This window comes from Poecilia reticulata, chromosome 23 (genome assembly GCF_904066995.2).
Source record: "Poecilia reticulata chromosome 23, P_reticulata-male-v2, whole genome shotgun sequence".
Lineage (NCBI taxonomy): Eukaryota > Metazoa > Chordata > Actinopteri > Cyprinodontiformes > Poeciliidae > Poecilia > Poecilia reticulata.
The window spans coordinates 8,864,927-8,884,067 of NC_088852.1; the positions used below are offsets into that span (position 1 = coordinate 8,864,927).

Below are 19,141 nucleotides of genomic sequence, written 5' to 3' on the forward strand. Positions count from 1 at the left end.
GCTAAATTATGGGTAATTTTGTGCGCTAAAACTCAAAAAACGTTTTTATTTTAGGATGAATTTTGCCATCTTTAACAATAGAAGTCAACTTCTTTTAAGGATAGATTTTGTCCCAGACTCCACTGACAGATAAGTGGAAAACGACGCGTCCTTCTTAGGAGTGGAAATCACAGTTCAGCACTGCAAGTAATACCACAACTGGACCACAGTGGGCGCCACTGCACCAAGAGAAGAGTTGGGCAAGTGGGCAGGAGAGGTACAGTGACAGAAAGTGTGACAGGGAGAGGAGGAGAGCGAGAAGGAGAGGCTGAAGATGAAAAATAGCTTGATTTAATCAGATACAAACAAAACAGCAAAAAATTTGAAACTGAAACATAGACAGATGCAGTGCCTGGCTAAAGAGAACGTTTTGTCACTAACATTAATTTGTGTAACAGACCAAGACAAAGTTGCACATTATTTTGAAGTGGAAGATTTTCTTCTTCTTTTGAAGAAGATAAAAAAAACAAAAAAAACTTGAAATTACATCATGTATATTCTCTCAACTTCAGTTAAGCGTTTCTGATCGATGCATCTCTGCTCCAACACGCTGGAATCAAATGACTCTGTTACCTCCTAAAGCATATTATCAAATTCATCAGAGGCCATTTGTTAACTTCAGGTGGGTTGGAGCAGACATGTATAAGAAAGCTGCAAGATAGAATATTGGGAACTGGAGTTGGAGACCATTTATCTAATCCATTTCATTGTGTTTGTTTAAGGTTGTTGTTCTGGAAGATGAAGATCAATCTTCATGTCTCTTACTAAGTTTTTCCCCCAGCCCAGCCCTATATTTAGCTTCAATCATACTTCCATCAACTCTGACCAGGTTTCTTGTCTCTGCTGAAACGGAGACAACAAAGGCTTTCAGTTGCCTTGGAGCGCGCAAATAATTGTCCTGTCAACAAATCCGTCCACCTAAAGCTGTGAACTTTATACTAACGTTAAACGGACTTCACTGAATAATTAAGTTATGGTATCAGATAAAAGGGGCTGAATCTGTTTTATTTGTAAATAATATTGAAACCCATAATTTTGCTTCCCCTTTATAAATTACTTTGTGTTGGTCTAAAACATTAATTGCATATAAAATATACTAAAGTTTGTTGTTTATAAGCTTAATCCTTCTTAAGGCACTGCAGTTAGATGGATGGATAGATAAACAGATAGATGTGGAGGCCAGTGGAGAAGAGAAAAAGGTTGCGTGATGGCGTGATCATGATGACTTGGACCGATGTGAAAGATACCACAATAAGAAACACAACAGTAAATCTACACAAGTCACAGAACTCCAGTTATACCAGACCTGCAATACGCAGTGTCCCTTACCGCACATTCACACACGTACATACACAAACATATACATTTATATATATATATTCACAATATAAACAAGATGAACAGGGATGTAACTCTGAGCATGCTCGAGCGACAGAAGTAAGATGACACGCCGGAATGCTTTTGATGGTCAGAAAGAGGGATAGAGAGAAGAAAAGAGGGATGGAAAGATGATGGAGGAGATTTAGGGAGGCGGACGAGGTTACCGTTGGGGCGTACCATTGGCCTTACCACATGGGGGTGAGAGGAGGAAGAAGAGGAAGAGGAGGACGAAGAGGAGGAGGAGGAGGACGAGGACGAGTCAGCTGGCTTTAAGGAAAGGCAACAAAGATCAGCACCAGAGTAGCGCCTGCATGCCTTCCTGTATGTGTGTGTGTGTGTGTGCATGTGTGTGTTTGTGAACCCCCTGCCCACACCTCCCTTAAACCACAACACAGGAGTTCAGACTTTGATCAACCTTCATATATTAGTGACAAGAGTCATCTCATCTGGGCCTAAAGGGAGATTTATGTGTGATCTTACGGCACAGGCAGATGGCCCCCATCACCTCCCAAGGCCACATAAAATCCCTCCCTATCAAAGCAGCGGATGGCTAAAATATGTAGAACCTGTGAGGAACACATCTGTCCGAAGCTTTAAGGTCCCCAACACTTCTTGATTGATAGAGCTGTCTGTATCTTTATAGGCTGATGTCATGGAAACAGATGTCTCTGCATATATGATGTGGCCTCCCTGAAGTTATTGTATTTTCCTGCATCCAGCTGAAGCCGCTTCAACTGAGACGGCGTGTTTACCGAATGCCTCTAGTTTTATGAGCGTGATTATTTTTGGCTGATGGTGGCTTGAAAGGTTAATAAGAATTGGGTTTATGTGCATCTCGATGCAATTTATTTTAAGGCCATTTGTGTCTAATGCAAGACTAGGCAATAATGGCCTGTAGGGAGACACCTGCTGGTCAGCCCTGGGATTACAGCATTTAAGGCTGGAGCAGTACGAGCAAAACGTTGAGTGACACTCCGTGTTTTAACTGGCCATGTTAAAATGCCTTCCCACAATATAACTGCAATTAAAAATTATTTTTAAGGCTGGGTTTAAAGAAAGGGGAGGAAGTTAAATAGGAAAACAATAAAGAAAAGGAAGTGAAAACCAGAAAGTCAGGGGAATAAAAGAGTTATAAAATCATGGATAAAAAAAAAAAAAGAAAACGGGAAATACTGAATACAAAATATATTTTGGGGAGAAGGAAGGGATTTTAACAAGGTCATACACATAATATGATCACACAGGTATCATGAATAAAGCATGTTCTTGTAATATTCACTATAAACTTTAGTGAAAGAGTTTAGCCTTTTTTCCTATAATCGATTTCTGTACAACGAGATCACTTGACTCTTTGCATCCTTTCTTCAAACCATAGCTTTTACTTAAGTATGCTAATAAGCATATTCTAGAAAATTTATTTACTCTCTATAAGTTTCCCTCAAACTAAAGGACAAAATGGAAATCAAATTCTAAATTTGAATCAAAATGTGCTTCACCAAAGTATTTGTTTAATAGTGTGCCTGTTTATGTAACTGTATCCAATAAATTAGTTTACTTATCACTTGAATTACACAATATAAATATAAGTATATATGTAAATCCTTTTTATAAAGGAATGCCTTTTGTTGCATCAGAAAAACCTAGTCTTTTAATTGGATTCTGTAGAGTAAAAGAATCCGTATGATTGAATAAAGGCTTAAAAACTATGTGCTCAATTGATTTGAAGTAAATATTTGTAATAAGCTGCAATATACTGAGTTATAGTACTACAAAATTTTCAGTTTAATAAGTAGGAACCAAATGACAGAGTACAGGAAAACGGTGTCCCGGAGTGAACTGCTACATGTGGTGAACGTGTGTCCAGAACAAACAGAGCCAAACCAATCCAATAAACAGTCATCTGTTCAGGCCGAACCGTGCAGATGTGAGCGACTCTATCTGCAGTTCTGGATTTACGAGCTTATTTAAACAAACTTGAGCTGCTTTCTCACATTGCACATAAAATTTTCAAGCAAAAAAAAATAAAAAATCAGTCAGTTCCATGGGTAACATGGGAGTCCTCTTCAAATTGATACTTTAAGGACGTCAAGTTCTCTAATTATGAGAAATGTTTAAGTCATTGCATGAAATGTATGCTAGACGACATTTCATGATGATGCAATTAGCGGATTGAGCTGCAAGGACGAGGGAAAGCCCATGTTACCCTGCTTGCATTTCAGGAGAGCAAGCAGCACCACAGACCGACGAGAGAAAAAAGATAAGGAGAAGGAGATATAAACATCAACACCAGAAGGTAAAGTGAACTGAAAAAGCTCAGAAAGTAAAGAAGAAAGGCAAGAAAGGTAGGAGAGGAGGAAGCATTCCAAAGAGAGAGAAATAGATGCAATCCATAACTGGCATCCTCTGCAAGACATCACGCAGAGCAAACCACTACCAATCTGTTCGTACTAGTTCTACACAAACCAAAGTAAAATGTAAAGAATCCGGACAAAGTTTAAGAAGCACCCGCAGGATGCTGGGGGAGAATTAAAGACCCAGCATTAGGGATATATATTTTTCTTTCAATAGCTGCAAGAAAAACAAATTCGGCTAATCTTAAATCAACAGGCACCCAACAGAGCGGGAAAGTGGGCGCACCCAGATGGGATGTTTTGGCCTTTTAATTATTTACTAAAGACAAAGTGATAACATTTTAAAAGCTAGTCTGTCACGACGCTTCATTTCATACTTTATAAAAAAAAAGCCTTTCTTGTGCAATGCAGTTGGGGGAAAAAAAGGACTTCTGTGACTAATGAAATGAAGTGGCAGGCTAACATTTAAAATGCCTATTTAACAGGGTCCTGGTTCAAAACAGGCATTTCTATCAGGATTGAAGTGCGGAGGGTTTCTTAAAAAAAAAAAGAAAAGAGAGAGAGAGAGAAAAACAAAGTGTAGCTTTGGATACTCAACGCCCAAATTATTAAAAGCCTTCAATTAAAGAAAAGGAAAAGGAAAAGGACTTGGTGCATGCCTTTAGATTAGACGTCAGAATAATAATAATAATAATAATAAAAACAATTCAATTAACCAAAATCAATCAATTAATCTCTCAAACTGACCCAATCAGTCAACTAAGGTGCACAATTCAAACCAAAGTGTGCAGTGCAACATCAGTGAACTGTATAGATGACAAAGGTGTATATCACTGGCCCAGTAAACCTCGACATTCAGGTGGCTTTTTTTATTGTTCTTTTCAACTAATATGAATTGTTATAACAATTTATTTATAAGATCTATATTCATTTAAAATGAAAATTCTGCCAAAAAATGGATTTTGTTAACTATTTTCTGCAAAAAAAAAAGCTGAATAAAACATGTAATATCCAGATACAGTGGGGAATTTATCCTGTATCTTTTAAGGGCAGCATAGTCAGCCTCTCATGGGGCAAATGGATTCCCTTTCTAAAGCCACGAGGAAAAAGTGCCAAGCTCATACACTCCTGGGATAAACCAGCCTTAATTTGTATGCAGGAGCCACTGTTTTCTGAGGTAAAACGTGCTTTTCAGACCGATGTGCCACAAACATTCTGTACTTGCTTCTTGTCCTCAATGAAACTAACATCTGATAATATGGGATCATTTTCAGCTAGCAATATACATCCAGCCCTGTTTTCTTTATTGCCTTTGTAAAATATTTGCCTGTCAGTGGCAAACCTAACTTTTATGGGTATTAAATAAGCTAAGGTTGCACCAATTACTCATTCACAACCACTTTAAGATTAATTAAGATGGCCCAGTCTTAGCAGCTACTTTAAAATGGGTAACCAGAGTGTATAGAGTTTAGTTTTCTTAAACGGCTAAAATATTCACTTACTGTACGTTGGTGTAGCTCAAAATATTTTCATGAGCGAAGCTTGAAGAGATTTAGTGCATTTTGTGAAACATCAAGTCTTGTCATGAATGAAAACTGTTGTGATGTAAGCCTAACACAAGTGGCTTAAGTTTACATGCTACATTTAATTGCATGCATAACCACAAGAACTTTTTACTCTAAGTTTAAATAATCTAAAGATCAATTCGTTATTTAACCATTCAGATAATAGTAGTTTTTTTTTTCTTTTACTTTAATGGAAAATATGCTGAAAGTTCATCCAGAGAAAACATGTAGTCGTCTCTTCTCCTTTCACAAACGGTACCTTAGCATCACATAAAGCAACCGTTGACCTTAATATGTAAACACAACGGACACTGAACATTTTGACTTTGTCTTTGGGGGAATTCATTCTTATTCAGCCCCACTGCTGACCATAGAGCCTCCATGCCAATATTAAATGAAGTCATGCATACATTTGCATAAATTTCACAGAGTACTGAGTAAATCCATTTATGGATCAAATTCTCCCCCCACCCCATGTATGCACATTATGATAAAAGCAACTTGTAATTTTTTTTGCCCCCCTCATTTAAACTTCAAGTGTTGCTGGTAATTCATGAATCGAGAGTTTTTGATCCTCTGGTCAAAACTGAAAGTATCTTCCGCTGTTCTTTAATACTTGAAAGAGTCATGCTTTTTGCATGTTCGGAAAACATTCGACACAGAAACGGGCCTGGATATGCCACCTTTGTATCTCCCATGCTATACAGTGTCCATCATGCCAGGGGTAATGTTTCGTACTTCCCTCTGGCAGTGATGAGAGATCGGATAATGTGTAACCAAACCAAGTGCTGAGGAAATGCAAAAGGTTTCTACTGACAAATGCAATAGTCTTTGATGCTACCAACGCTCAGCAGACCGAGGCATGTGCACCCATCTGTAGCCGTTTCAAATATTTGGGAATCGCATCAAAAAAATTGGCAGTGAGAAGAGGGGGAACAGTGTGTTGCAAAACATGCAGTTTTTATCGTAAAAAAAGAAAAATTGGGGGAATAATGGTGACCGTGTTTTGATTTGATTCTGCAACATCTGTGAATTTCAATGGCCGTCTCTGAAGTTCACTTGGTTATTTGAAAAGCTTGCGAGATAGGAATCAGCGCTCGGTCTGTTTGTGTGTGAGGGAATGGCAGATCAGGCAAGGCAAAAGGAAGGAAGGAAGGGAGGGAGGGAGTTGGACTACTTACGTTAACCTCAGTGATCGCTATGTCAACAATGCTACCCACAACTATCAAGGCATCAAATGTGTTCCATGCATCAACAAAATAATGCTGTGTAGGGGATGGAAAGAAAAAGGGGGGAAAACAACAGAAGAACAAAGAAAAGGACAGAACGTAAGACATAAAAAAAAGAGATGGAAACGACAGAAATCAAAGGAGAGAGGAGAAAAAAAATAAGATAAAAACATTACATACAGGAGCATTGGAGTTCTGAGCAGGAGGAAAGAGGGAAAGAATCAACAAAATTAAACGGCGAACAAAACAAAAGAAGGGGCAGTCTGAAAAAGATGGACAGCAGAGGAGGAGCAGCAGCGGCTGGTCATGCTTGTCCATGAGAGGAGATGTCGTCAAGAACCACAGTCAGGAACAAAATCACAACAACAATGAAAAAGTGCCTTCTGCTGGAGTTAAGAAGCTGCGTGAGACTGCTTGCGATTGGTCAGTGAGTTAGTTCAGTTAGTGAGGGGTATGTGCGATCAAATGAAATAAATCTAGAACCCAACAACATTTCAAATACAGCAAAGAAGGAGAGCGCAGTGGATAAACTCTATAAGGCTGAACCCTGCCTGCGAAGGCTCTTCTTTCTTGATTGGAAAGCCATAAGGCTGGGAGAAGGTGACGAAGGGGGTCCCCCTTAGTGGCAGTGGCCATCTTGGATTTAAGTATGAAGGGAGAGGAGAAGGAGGAAGAGGAAGTAGGAAGAAAGAGAAACAGGCTGACAAAGAAGACAGAAACGGCAGCCTGACACAGAAGAAGGGAAGGAGAGCGGAGAAAAGAAACACGAGACGAGGACAGGAAGAGAAAAGACAACGAGAGCGAAAAGGGGGGCATCGTACTTACGTTGATCTCACTGAGAATGACGTCTATTATGCTGCCAATTACGATGAGGAAATCAAACACATTCCAGGGATCACTAAAGTACCCCTACACAGGATGAGGTGAGCAAGAGGAGGAGGGTGAGAAAGGTATGTTAGAAGGAAAACAACATCTGCTGCCACTTCGCAGCCCCCATTAAGGTGGTATGAAGCTGTACAGTGGTCTGTAGAAACTTAAAAAAATAAAACCCCAATCAGCTCAACGTGATGAGCTGACACATAAAAGTGCAAGATGTTACCATAAAACTTTGGACCCGTTCAAAATGGTGTGTTCAACTGTTGTTGTTTTCGGTGCTTTGCAAAAATACAGAAACCCTTTGTCACAACTACAAAATCCCATGCTTTTTTTTTTTTTTTTAGGATTTTATGCACCAACAAAATGATTGATTGATTTGAACATAAATGTTCAACACTTGCCACATACTTGCAGTTTAGGTGGTCTTAGTAGATTTGCAGTAGTGCCATAGTCTTTCCATTTCCAGGCAATGGATTTAACAGTGCTCAATAAGATTTTCTAAATCTTGGGGTTTGGGTTAATTTTGCTACAACAATATTAAGGGCTACCTCTGTAAGCTGGTGCCTGGTGTGTCCATTCATGTTGGTCTGGCACATAAAATCCTAATAAAATACAAACCTCTGGCTATTTATATATAGCATGTAAGGTACATAATTAAAATATGTATGTATATACACTTTTACAAGACACTATCTGTACCGAACTGCCATTGTAACATATTAACTGATGTAATACATAGTAGCTCTATAAATAAAAAACATCTTAACTAATCTTTGGTATGATGGCTTTAGTCATTTTTAGGAAATCATAGTAAACTTCGGGCATATTAGAATTTATTTACAGTACTAATGAGTAGATCGATCACATCTAACAAGCTAACATAGGCGCACACATGACTTGTAAAACTAAGGAAGGCGTCATCAAACCCTACAAATCTTGACAAACTTGCTTAAAACCAGAAGCATACGATCATATAAAATAACTCCCAAATTAAAAACAAAAAGAAATTGGAAAAGTTATTTAAAACATTTAGACATCCTTTTGGCCGTAAAACCTGCTTAAAAAGAAACAAACAATAAATTAGATGGCATGCAGTAGATGTTGTCCAGATGGGATTTCATGCTGGAGCCAATTCCAAGATTACCTGGAAAGTAGACCTGAGCCTTTTTTCACATTAACAGTTCAATGATTGTCAAACCACACAAAGTGACGTGTTTTTAGCAGAAATTCCTACAAGAGCTTTGCAAAATTCAATCATGCAACAACAAAGAAATATTTCTTATACATACAGTAAATACTTTGTGAGATTTAATGTAATCTTCTGTACTGAAATATTCCTTTATAATTACAAATGTTATGGTACCGCATAGATTTGAAACCTGAGCTCTTAATTCAGGAGGTAGAAGTTATGCTACTGATTGTTTGTAGGGATTTTTCCATTAGCGCTGCTGTAATTGAGCGAAGCATTCCCATCTGTTACTGTTTGAGTTGCTAATACACCAGGGGATTATTAGCCTGGACCGATGAATGAATGCAGCTACATAGCAACCACAGTGAAGTAACAAGGGAGCGGTGAGATTAAAATATGCTGTGCACTTTCTGTTCTGTTATCCATGGTTATAGCAAAACGGGTGCCCCTTAAATTATATCCACTTGCATTGTTTATATCACAAAATAATATAGACATTCTCAAATCTACAATGAAGTACTGTTGAACGTACCCTGGGCTTGAAGGCGATTAATTTTAGGATCATCTCTACTGTGAACAGTCCTGTGAAGAGCATGTTGAGGATGTTCATTGCATCATTGAAATTTTTGGTCTGTCCGTGGTGCTGCAAAAGAGAAAAAGGGAATGTAACAGTATCACTAAATGCAGCACTCTCCACAATTTTTGTTTGGCTCATCCAGAAAAAAAAGTATTTTATTGCTGCAGCTAGCATAATCTCAGTCAGTCTAATTAGTGTCCATAATTTTCTTTCCACCTGAATGAAAGCCCTTGATTTCTTGTTAGTGTGTATTTGTACAACTGCAATAAAAGCTGAACATTTTCAAAAGGCTTTTTTTTCTCTCTCTTTGCTTTAAATGGCTTGCTGAAAACTCTGGAGAGTGCCAAGTGTCGATGTACATGTGTGACTAACCTGCATGGCCAGACAGATGGTGTTGAGGAGGATGAGAGTGAACATCAGGTACTCGAAGTAGGTAGAGTTGACCACATACCACACCTTGTACTGGTAAGGGTTCTTGGGGATGTAGCGACGCAGAGGTCGAGCCTTCAGGGCGTATTCCACACACTGACGCTGAGACACACACCCACAAATGTGAGCTTTTACCTCTTATATTGGCCTGCATGGTAGTTCTCTTATTTCATACCCCCCTTTTTTTTATTTTATTTTTTTACCCTGACTCATATTGTGGAGAATCCCATTATCAAGCAGGACAGTCCCCTATTGTCACACTGAATGCCTAATCCCCCCACCCCGTCCATGACGCGGATCTACCGCACCATAAAGCGCCCTCAGACCAAACCAAGCACTACCTGGTTCTTGTCCAGCTCACAGTTCTTATACTCCTGCTCTCCTTGCTCCTGAAATGTGACGATGACGAAACCGACGAAGATGTTCATCATGAAAAAGGCGATGATAATGATGTAGATGATGAAGAAGATAGAAATGACCACGCGGTAGTTGTAGATTGGTCCGACATCTTCAGCGTGAGAGTCTATGGCTCGGTACAGCAACCTAACAGACCAGAGCAGATGCAGAGCACGAACAAATTTCAGTTAATTGTCAGAGAAGGGACCACGAAGGAATGAGTTAAATTTCGTAGTGGCTTGCAGAAATATTCGTACCTTTTGAACTTTTTTACATTTTGTTACTTTACAACCACAACCTGCCTTTTTTGACTATTAAATGTATTTTATGTGGTGAACTAATGCAAAAATAAAAATAAAAAATCACAAATGTAAAGTTGAAACAAACTGTCCAATAGCTTTCAAAATTGCATCCCTAAAATAAACGCCACCATAACTGCACAAGAAAGTATCAACTAAGAAGGGTGGAAAACAAATGGATGTCAAATTTTTTATTTGGTATAAAAAAAAGGCAAAATATAAATTTCTTATGTGAAAAAGTTCAAGAAGTATGAAGTCTCCTGTAAGTCAACGTAAGTAGAAAGAAACACACCCGGGCCAGCCCTCAAACGTAGACACGGCAAACAAAGCCATCATTCCCTGCAGGACATCATCAAAGTTGAAGTCGCTGTTTTCCCAGATTCTCAGGGCTTTTTCTGGTTTCCCCACATCCCCATCCTTATACATGATGTAGGAACCTCTGAAAACACAAGTGCACACACATTGACGTGATTTGTCCAGCAGATAGTCTAAGAGGAAAAAAAATACCATGCATGGTAAACGAGGTGTTTTCATACCTGCACTCTGCCTGAGTCTGTTTGGAGCTGTCACTACAGTAGAAGAACTTGCCCTGTTTGAAAGACATTGAATTTTTGTTAAACGTTTTTTTTTTCTTTTTTCTTTTTTTTCCTTCAGCTAAGACGGATGTTCTGCTCTCTTTTCCTTACCTTGAATAGTTGCACCCCAATACAGGCAAACATAAACTGGAGCAATGTAGTGACGATGACGATGTTGCCGATGGTTCTGATGGCCACAAAAACGCACTGCACAACATGCTAAAAAAAAAAACAAAAAAACCAGCAAAGATTACAGTTATAGATGTCGGCCTCTTTGAACCAGGAGAGTATTTTCTTTCAGTGTGTGTGTGTGCGTGTGTGTGTGTGTGTGTGTGTGTGTGTGAACCTTTAGTCCTTTGGCTCTGTTGATGGCTCTCAGCGGTCTCAGCACTCGCAGGACTCTCAGGATCTTTACAACATTAATTGCACTGGACCTGAAAAAAATGACGTGGTAAACTAATACCCACTCGAAAGTACCTGCATTTTGGAGGAACTCGCATCACAACTCATCTGCGTTTTTATTTTAGCCCAAACAAAAAACAAAACTCAAACGAGGAAAGGATAATCCTATTAATGAATTTTTTTTCACCCATTATGACCCAATTATTAATAAAGCTATAGCCATTTTAACATTTTTTTTTATATTCTCTCTGACGAGAATGATTCACAAGAGAATTTAGCAGCAACTTTTTAATATAATACAGACACACAAAAAACATTGACAAAAACACGGGTACAACATGAGGAGACCAACATAAAGACACAAGACGTTTTACAAGCAAACAGAGAAATTCTGTGCTGTAAAAGAGTGTCAGGTCAAGCCGACGGTCAAACAGTGTGAACCTTTAAAGGAGGTGCTCAAAAAAGAATGACTTGTACGGTACTACAAGGGGATCAAATTTATATGTTGACATTTTGAGTTTATCCACTAACTGATTAGTAAAACCAAGAAGGCTGGTTCTCTTAGCAACTGAACCAGGTTTCTGTGCATTTTGCCCATTTGTGTTGGGATTGGTCGTTGGTACACTACGGCTATTAGGAAATCTCACTCGTTTTCCAAATTACAACTGAAATGCTTTTAACTAGGGAATCGGATTTTTTCCAGTAAACACCAATTATTGCAATTCATTTTCAGATCATGTTATAAACATTTTGCACCTAAAACAGCATTAGAGTTAAAGGTCATATTTTGTTAAACAGCTCATCAACTCCGGGTAAAGTCCTTTGGCCTCTTTCCTCCGTGTTCTCAACAGATTTTGCAGCTGAATGTGAACATAGGCATGAACAGATCACTCTCGTGCTTATTATGTAACGATGTGTCTTGAAAATATAAATCATGTAAACATCTTTGGCTGGCAATGCCTTTATGTTTCATTCAGACAAGCTTATTTTTACACCATTATCAAAACCAGCACTAACTGCATTCTGGATCGGCAAATATTGATATCAAAAGATAATTAAATTCCGATATCAGGATTAGATAAGAACCCATCTTTCCATTAGAATCGTTAGAAGAATTCAAAATGTCAACATAAATTTTCAACAGGGTGACTCTGGGGGAGGCTAAAGGAGTGATTTGAAGAGAAACATTAATTTTGAAAAGAGAAAATAGGATAAAAACACCTGTTGTGCAACTCTTTACAGAGGAAGGAAAAAGTCTGAAAGCAGTTAAAGGCAGTTTCCGTGGAGTGGGATGTTATCAGCCACATATCACAGTCAAACTAGCTGTGAGGATATACTCAAGTTATAGCACATTCTTTGGGGGAAAAAAAGTAAAAAGCATTTATATTGTAATAGTTTAAGATATTGACTGAGTTGAGCGGGCTGACAGGGATGAAGAACACTATTTACCAACCACCTGAAGATAAGAAGTACTCTATCCATCTAAAAGAAAAGCAAAAATACAAATACGACCATAAGATATTAAGATAAATATCGGCCAGGATGCTTATAAAAATGTTCAATGTATATACAGAGTGCTTCAAAACTATTTACATTAAGTTTTTTTTAGTTTTGTCATGTTGCAACCACCAACTTATGTGTATTTTAAAGTGAAATAAATTTCCAGAAAAATAAAAGTAGGAAGTGGAAAGAAACTGATACTGTTAAAGAAAAACATCTGAAAAGAGGAGCATTCTTTATTGTAATTACTAATTATACATCTTCTAAATAGAACTGGTAGCCACACAGTTTCACAAATGCGTTGCACAAAAGTCAGAATTTTATTTGCTACCATCTATTAGGTTTTCAGCACATCAACACAAAACATTTTTTATGTCTTACAAATTATGCAGACCCAACAAAGCCCCAGCCAAATGTTTCAACTCGATAGACCTTGAAAATTTGTCATATTTAAGTCATATGAGATTAAGACAAATAGACTACAAAACAGCTGAGTTCTAGAATCTCAAAGAAAAAAAAATCTTTTGGTTTTATGGGATAAAATCCCAAAGAAATGCATTAGAGTTTGTAACATGACAAAGTCTAAAAAAAAATGTTCAAGGCGTTTTATTACATTTGGGTACTGTTCAGTGTGTTAATCACCAATCCAAGCCGGCCCTGCTTCTCTTTCTATTAAACATGACAAAATAACCACGCGTCGACTTGCATTCACCTAAACTTCTGATCAAAGTGCCTCAAAGGAGAAAAAAAAAGAAAAGAAAGTGCTATGTTGTAAGAGCCACAGGCACAATAAAATGCAGCACCATCACAATTAATTCAACTGTGATACATTCATGAAAAATCCCACACACTCATTCAGTACCTTTAACAGGCAAATAAAACCCACTGAGTTTAACATTCACGTGTAATTTCTATAGCCCAGGAGAGTATCCCTTTATTCAGAAACGGGAGAAATGAATTTGACCCATTACATTAATAAAATAGGTGACTGCTCAATTTATCCAAGACCCAGGATAATTTAGCCACTGAAAAAAGATCTTATATTCCAAAACTAATTATGCAGCCTCCTGCAAATACATATTACGACATAAATTTAGCACCAAGTCATGTTTATATGTATAAGACATCCAAGCACAAATGGATGTGCTTGAAATTTTTTAGGTTACTTTTTTTTTTTTATCAGGTTTTCATTGAGACCTACTAAACTCTCCAAGACCATAGAAATATCAAATCAAAAGAGTGACAACTTTACACGGTAGAGGTGAAGGTCTATTAAAGGGGTTATTAATACAGACTAATGTGGACTTACGTCGAGAAGTCTAGTCTATTAAGCATTAGAGACAGAGAGTGTAGCATAGCATATTAAACATCACAGTAGTTCAAGCAGTTATTAAACTAGAAGCAGAAAGTAAGGAGCAGAAAACATCCTTTTTAATAAACATCACAAAGGGATAGACGGTCTGACGCAATATCGTGTGACAAAGTTAAGGTAAATGTGAAGCGTGGCATAGTTCCAAGCTCAAATTGTTGTCAAACCGCTAAATACAGGTGAATTAGCTCTACAACTCATGCAGTCATCTCCAATCTTTTGTGCGATGTTAGAAAATTAAACACTATTAAGCCTTGATACACATTTGCATGGCTTTCCTAAATGATGATGAAGGTATTCTTGCAGAAAGTTATGATTACATAAACATTACCCTTTAAGACTGTAAAACATGCCGAGCAAAAGTTGTCAATGCACTTACTGTATTCCAGAAGAGATGAGAGAAACGCTGACCACCACTAAGTCCAGAATGTTGAAATAATTTCTACAGAATGAACCTTTATGGAGGAAGGCTCCATAGGCTGTCATCTGCAATTAAACAGACAGTGTTTTCCAACATGGTTTTTTGTTTTTTATGTGGAAGAAGTTTAATTTTGAACTAACTCAACTAACTTGAACTAACTAGACTTGATTGCTAATAGTACAGAGCTAATTACTTTCACAGAATCTCAAAAGCAAAACATCATGCTCCAGACGAGAATCAAAGTTGGCAACATTTATCAGAGTGGGGTTATAAAGTCATTTCTAAGGTTTTAGGATTTTAACATAAAATAACGATAGTTGTTGGTGCCTTTGCATTTACGCAGAGTATTTCTGCTTGAAATATTTAAACTTGTTTAATCTGGAAAGAGTGACGAGAAAAAATGTGTCAAAAGTATTTGGCATGTTCCAAAATGTATGTTATCACCAGTAAACACTACCTTAAGAATGATCTCAATGGTGAAGAGTCCAGTGAAGACGTGATCTGCATAGCCCAGGATCTGAAAGCACAGAAGGAGGCATTGGTTTCTTTTTGTGTGTGCATCTCATCTATATAACCAATAAATCTCGAGGAGTAAACAGAAATATTTCATAGTCGTTGAATCTTTTCCTGTAATAAAAATGCTACTCTTTTTTCTCTAACAGTGAGGATTTTTCTTACCTAAATGTTATCTATCTTGTGTTCTACTAGAGCTGCATAAAATATTGAATCACATTCATCATTGGAACATCAATATTTGCAATACTGCACCCGCAATGGATTGCTTGCATTCAATTTTTGATAGGATATTATATTTTAAGAACATATTTACATATTTTAAGGCATTCACACTTTGCTCACAAATACATTTGGACAGTTGGATGGACTCCAACTGCTCTTGATGCCTATACTGGATGTATGTCTTGGTTTTTGTAAATTTAGATGAGCAGCAATTTTATAGTTGGTATTTCCTGATTATGAAGATCAACACGTTTCCCTGACTGAAATGGTATGTTTGCTTTTCTTTTCTCATTTTGAAGCCTTGCCAAGAGAAATAGGCTTCTTCTTTTTCCCTTTTACTGATTAATATTTGATTAACTTAGAATAAATGTAAATCATCAACTAAAATGGGCAACAACAATCCAAAAGAACACCGTGGATGACTCCACATAAACTAACATTATAAAGCATTTGTTAAGATTTATTTCAAAAAGAGACAAAAAAAAATTGCAAGCAGATTAAAATGCATGTAACGCTCTAAATCTCCAACTGCTGCTAAGTGCTTGCCCTGTTTAACTGTAATGTGTACCAATGCCAGGGAAACTTCTATAAAGCAGATCCTCGTTGGCCCCAGGGGGACGCGTGTTTCTGACTTAGAGAGGAAACAATGTACATGAGCAGATAAAACACTCATGGCGCTCAGCCTTTCCATTATACCACAGCACAATTACCACCATAAACACTAAATAAATAATAAGCTGTATAAACAACACACAGCGAGGCTTTATTAATAAATGCAGCTGCCTCATAAGGACAAACTGTAATGACTTTGTAGTTTTAGAGCTTTGCGCTCGAGGCCGACCGTCTCTGCTCCCATCTCGTGATAATACAAACACTTGAGGCCAAAAGACATTGCTTTAATGCACCTCAGCACAGAGTTTTGGTTAACTGAAGGTTAACTAAAGTAAAGTAAGCCATTTGTATGTGTACAAAACAAAGATTACACTTATAATTCTTGCTTGGGTAAAAAGAGAAAGCATGCATTAAAGTGAGAAAAGAAGAGTTTTTTTGGAAGTTAATAATAGTTACAGTACTGGAAGCAATCTCATTAAGTGTAACAGGCCAGACACAAACAGCTTAGTTTGTCTATATTTTGCTGTCAGCTATAAACCTTTTAGTTAATCATATGTGTGTGGGTTGCTAATGATGGCTACCAAGGCATCAGCCTGCGCCGTGCTTGATGTGCATCTTATCTGGCCCCATGTGAGTGGAGGGCCTAAGGTCCAAATCACAACAATGGCAAATTAAGCTAAAGGACATGGCAAAGAAAAGGAGTCTAAGAAATATTTTAAAAAGGTAAAGAAATATATAGTAACTACACCAGTTCTAAAAGAGAATCTCGGTTTATTTAGTTCATAAATTGTAAGTTCCACATCTCCTGAATTGAACTTATGACAAGTTCAATTGGAATCTGTAAAGGAATTTGCTTTATATCATCTTTAGGCCTCTAAGGATAAATATGACAGTTCTTTTTCCAACGTGGAAGAATCTGATTACACCTTGTGCTAAATATGCTAAAATATATACATACAGCAATAAAATAAAAATTAGAGAAATGAGAATTCCCATTTTTTTTGTCCTGTCATCCATCACTTGTCTAAGATCAGGTGTCAGAGGTAACCGGTCTAGAAAGACGACATTCTCCCTAGTGACAATCTCCAGCTCATTCTGAGGAATCCAAAGGAATTCATATCCCAGAAGGCGTCTGTAATGTCCCTTCGAGTTCTGGTTTTGATTCATTCATGCAAGTCAGGATGCAGCAGAGAGCAGAGGACGAGACATGCCAATTTCCAGAGGCATAATCAAGCATGGCTGATTGCTTATAATATCCCAGCAGGAAGTCGTAATCCTTTACATTTCAAGAGTCAAATGGCCCGAATGAGGATCAAAACCATAATTAACGGACATAGGATGTAATTTTTTTTAAAACGTGAGGGAAAAGTACATTAAAACGGAGACAAATTTAAGCACAGAATAGGGAATAAGATGATAAAGTGGTAAAGAGGCAAAGTATCTGGAAGTCAAGTTTATAACTCAATCTGCCACCTGATTTCTGAAAGAGTCGTTCTTGACCGGATCCTCTGCCGCCAGACTGATGCTGCTCAGCAGGATGAAGAACAGGATGAGATTGGTGAAGATGTTGTGGTTGACAATCTTGTGGCACAGAACCCTGAATCTGTTCGGGGAGGAAGGAGGGAAAATGAACTGAAGCAGACGAACGAGAACAGGAGGAGAAAGAGGAGAAGAAAACGAATGAAAGGCAGAACAACGGCATTAAATTTACTTGTTGGTGTGGCTGAAGACGAAGAAGGCGCGGGCCTCGGGCATGGGAATGGCCTTCTCCTTTAGCTGAATGTCAGAGAGCGGCCGCGGCCTCGGGCCCACCGGCATCTCCGGCTCGTCCTCGTCCTCATCTCCTGATGAGAGGGTTGGGTGAGAGAGAGAGAAAAGAAAATAGAAAAAGAGATGAACAGAAACTAAGGTGAAACAGCAGAGAGAGATGGCAATTTTATTCCTGTTGGGAAAGAAAGCTTCTTTTTTTTTTTACCAAAATGTCAGAAAAAGCACAATTGTTTGACAGCTTGGTTTGCGCCATTGTTCTGGAAATAGAACAAGTTGTGTTGCTGCTAAACGTCAGGGATATTTTTCTTACTTTGCACTTTACCTATGTAATCATTCACAGGATACGGGTTCTTCTCTTCATTTTCATCTCCACAACAGTCATCCATGTTGATCTGTGAAATGCAGATTTATTCATCAGCTAATTTTCCTTACTAAACTTTGTCGCTTCAGTCTTTTTTTTTATGTCAGTATGTACCTTGGTTGCAGTGTTGGTTTCTCCATCAGAAGTGATGGACTTCAGCTCAATCTTCTCACTCTTCTTTTCCTCTATCGGTGGCTTTTCGTTATTCTGACGCTTCTCTGGACTGGCAAGCCTGATAAAGAAATAATATCTTACCTTCTTTGAATGTTATTTACTCCCTGTTAAATCATAGATTTGCATTTGTTTACTGCGTAACAAAGAAGTGATGACAGGATAGTGGTACACTGAGTCCAGCAGTTCACGCCTTGCTAAGAGTTTCCACATTTCTCAGGCTTAGCCTCTTTTAGGGGTTGCAAATCATTAAACATGTCTCATTTCTTGCCCTTTCTGCTTTCAGTTGCCGAATCTCTTGGTTTCTTGGTTTTCTCCATCTTACCTGGCCAGTTTTTTCCTCTCCTTCGCTTCCTCCTCTTCTTTCTGAGCCGACGTCAGACTCTCGGCATCTGCTAGATTGTCAACAGCGATGGCCAAGAAGACATTCAGTAGGATGTCTGTTCAGAGGGGTAATGTAAGAAATAAGTACCTAATAGATGAGACGGTGCAGCAGGCGAGACCGGTCACAAATCATTCCAGTACAAAGCTTGTAAAAATGCCGTGATGTACACATTTCTTTTGCACAAATGTATTCTGGGCAGAAAAGCAGCTTCTCCATTCATTTAAAATGGAGAAGCTGTCCACTGTGTGCACACACGATAGCATGGCTCTCATAGTCTGCAGGCGGAAAAGGATACAGTTTCCGCAGATGAAGAGGATGATGAAGTAGATGCAGACCAGCATGCCGGGAAAAGACGGGCCTCCATACGCCATGATGCCATCATACATAACGGAGTTCCAGTCTTCTCCTGTTAGAATCTGTGGAACAAATAATGGAGATCGGTTTTACATGAAAAGCGCATAAACCAACTAGAGCACGAGCATACAAAGATGAGGCAAAATGGACACA

The 19,141-nt window shown here is 38.2% G+C and overlaps 1 protein-coding gene and 1 long non-coding RNA gene across 33 annotated transcripts in view; one reads left to right on the forward strand and one right to left on the reverse strand.

Annotated features, from left to right (window-relative positions):
- LOC103459269 (uncharacterized) overlaps positions 1-19,141 on the forward strand; it is a 175,269-nt gene that overhangs the window by 26,475 nt on the left and 129,653 nt on the right. The gene's annotated exons all lie outside the window — the stretch shown is intronic.
- Positions 1-19,141, reverse strand: part of cacna1c (calcium channel, voltage-dependent, L type, alpha 1C subunit) — a 177,471-nt gene that overhangs the window by 25,126 nt on the left and 133,204 nt on the right. For 9 of the 24 annotated variants that reach the window (XM_081604118.1, XM_081604131.1, XM_081604127.1 and 6 more), the window contains 19 exons: positions 18,930-19,050; positions 18,575-18,689; positions 18,193-18,310; positions 18,028-18,109; positions 17,659-17,791; positions 17,421-17,550; positions 15,055-15,114; positions 14,556-14,662; positions 12,757-12,789; positions 11,252-11,339; positions 11,017-11,124; positions 10,867-10,919; positions 10,623-10,769; positions 9,977-10,178; positions 9,579-9,737; positions 9,162-9,272; positions 7,390-7,473; positions 6,517-6,600; positions 1,597-1,686 (listed from right to left, as the gene is read on the reverse strand). In XM_081604118.1, the coding sequence (XP_081460244.1) occupies positions 1,597-1,686; positions 6,517-6,600; positions 7,390-7,473; positions 9,162-9,272; positions 9,579-9,737; positions 9,977-10,178; positions 10,623-10,769; positions 10,867-10,919; positions 11,017-11,124; positions 11,252-11,339; positions 12,757-12,789; positions 14,556-14,662; positions 15,055-15,114; positions 17,421-17,550; positions 17,659-17,791; positions 18,028-18,109; positions 18,193-18,310; positions 18,575-18,689; positions 18,930-19,050 (2,025 nt within the window). Of the gene's footprint in view, positions 1-1,596; positions 1,687-6,516; positions 6,601-7,389; positions 7,474-9,161; positions 9,273-9,578; positions 9,738-9,976; positions 10,179-10,622; positions 10,770-10,866; positions 10,920-11,016; positions 11,125-11,251; positions 11,340-12,756; positions 12,790-14,116; positions 14,132-14,555; positions 14,663-15,054; positions 15,115-17,420; positions 17,551-17,658; positions 17,792-18,027; positions 18,110-18,192; positions 18,311-18,574; positions 18,690-18,929; positions 19,051-19,141 lie in introns of all 24 variants that reach the window. The other 15 variants (XM_081604128.1, XM_081604120.1, XM_008400690.3 and 12 more) reach the window with 11 other exon arrangements.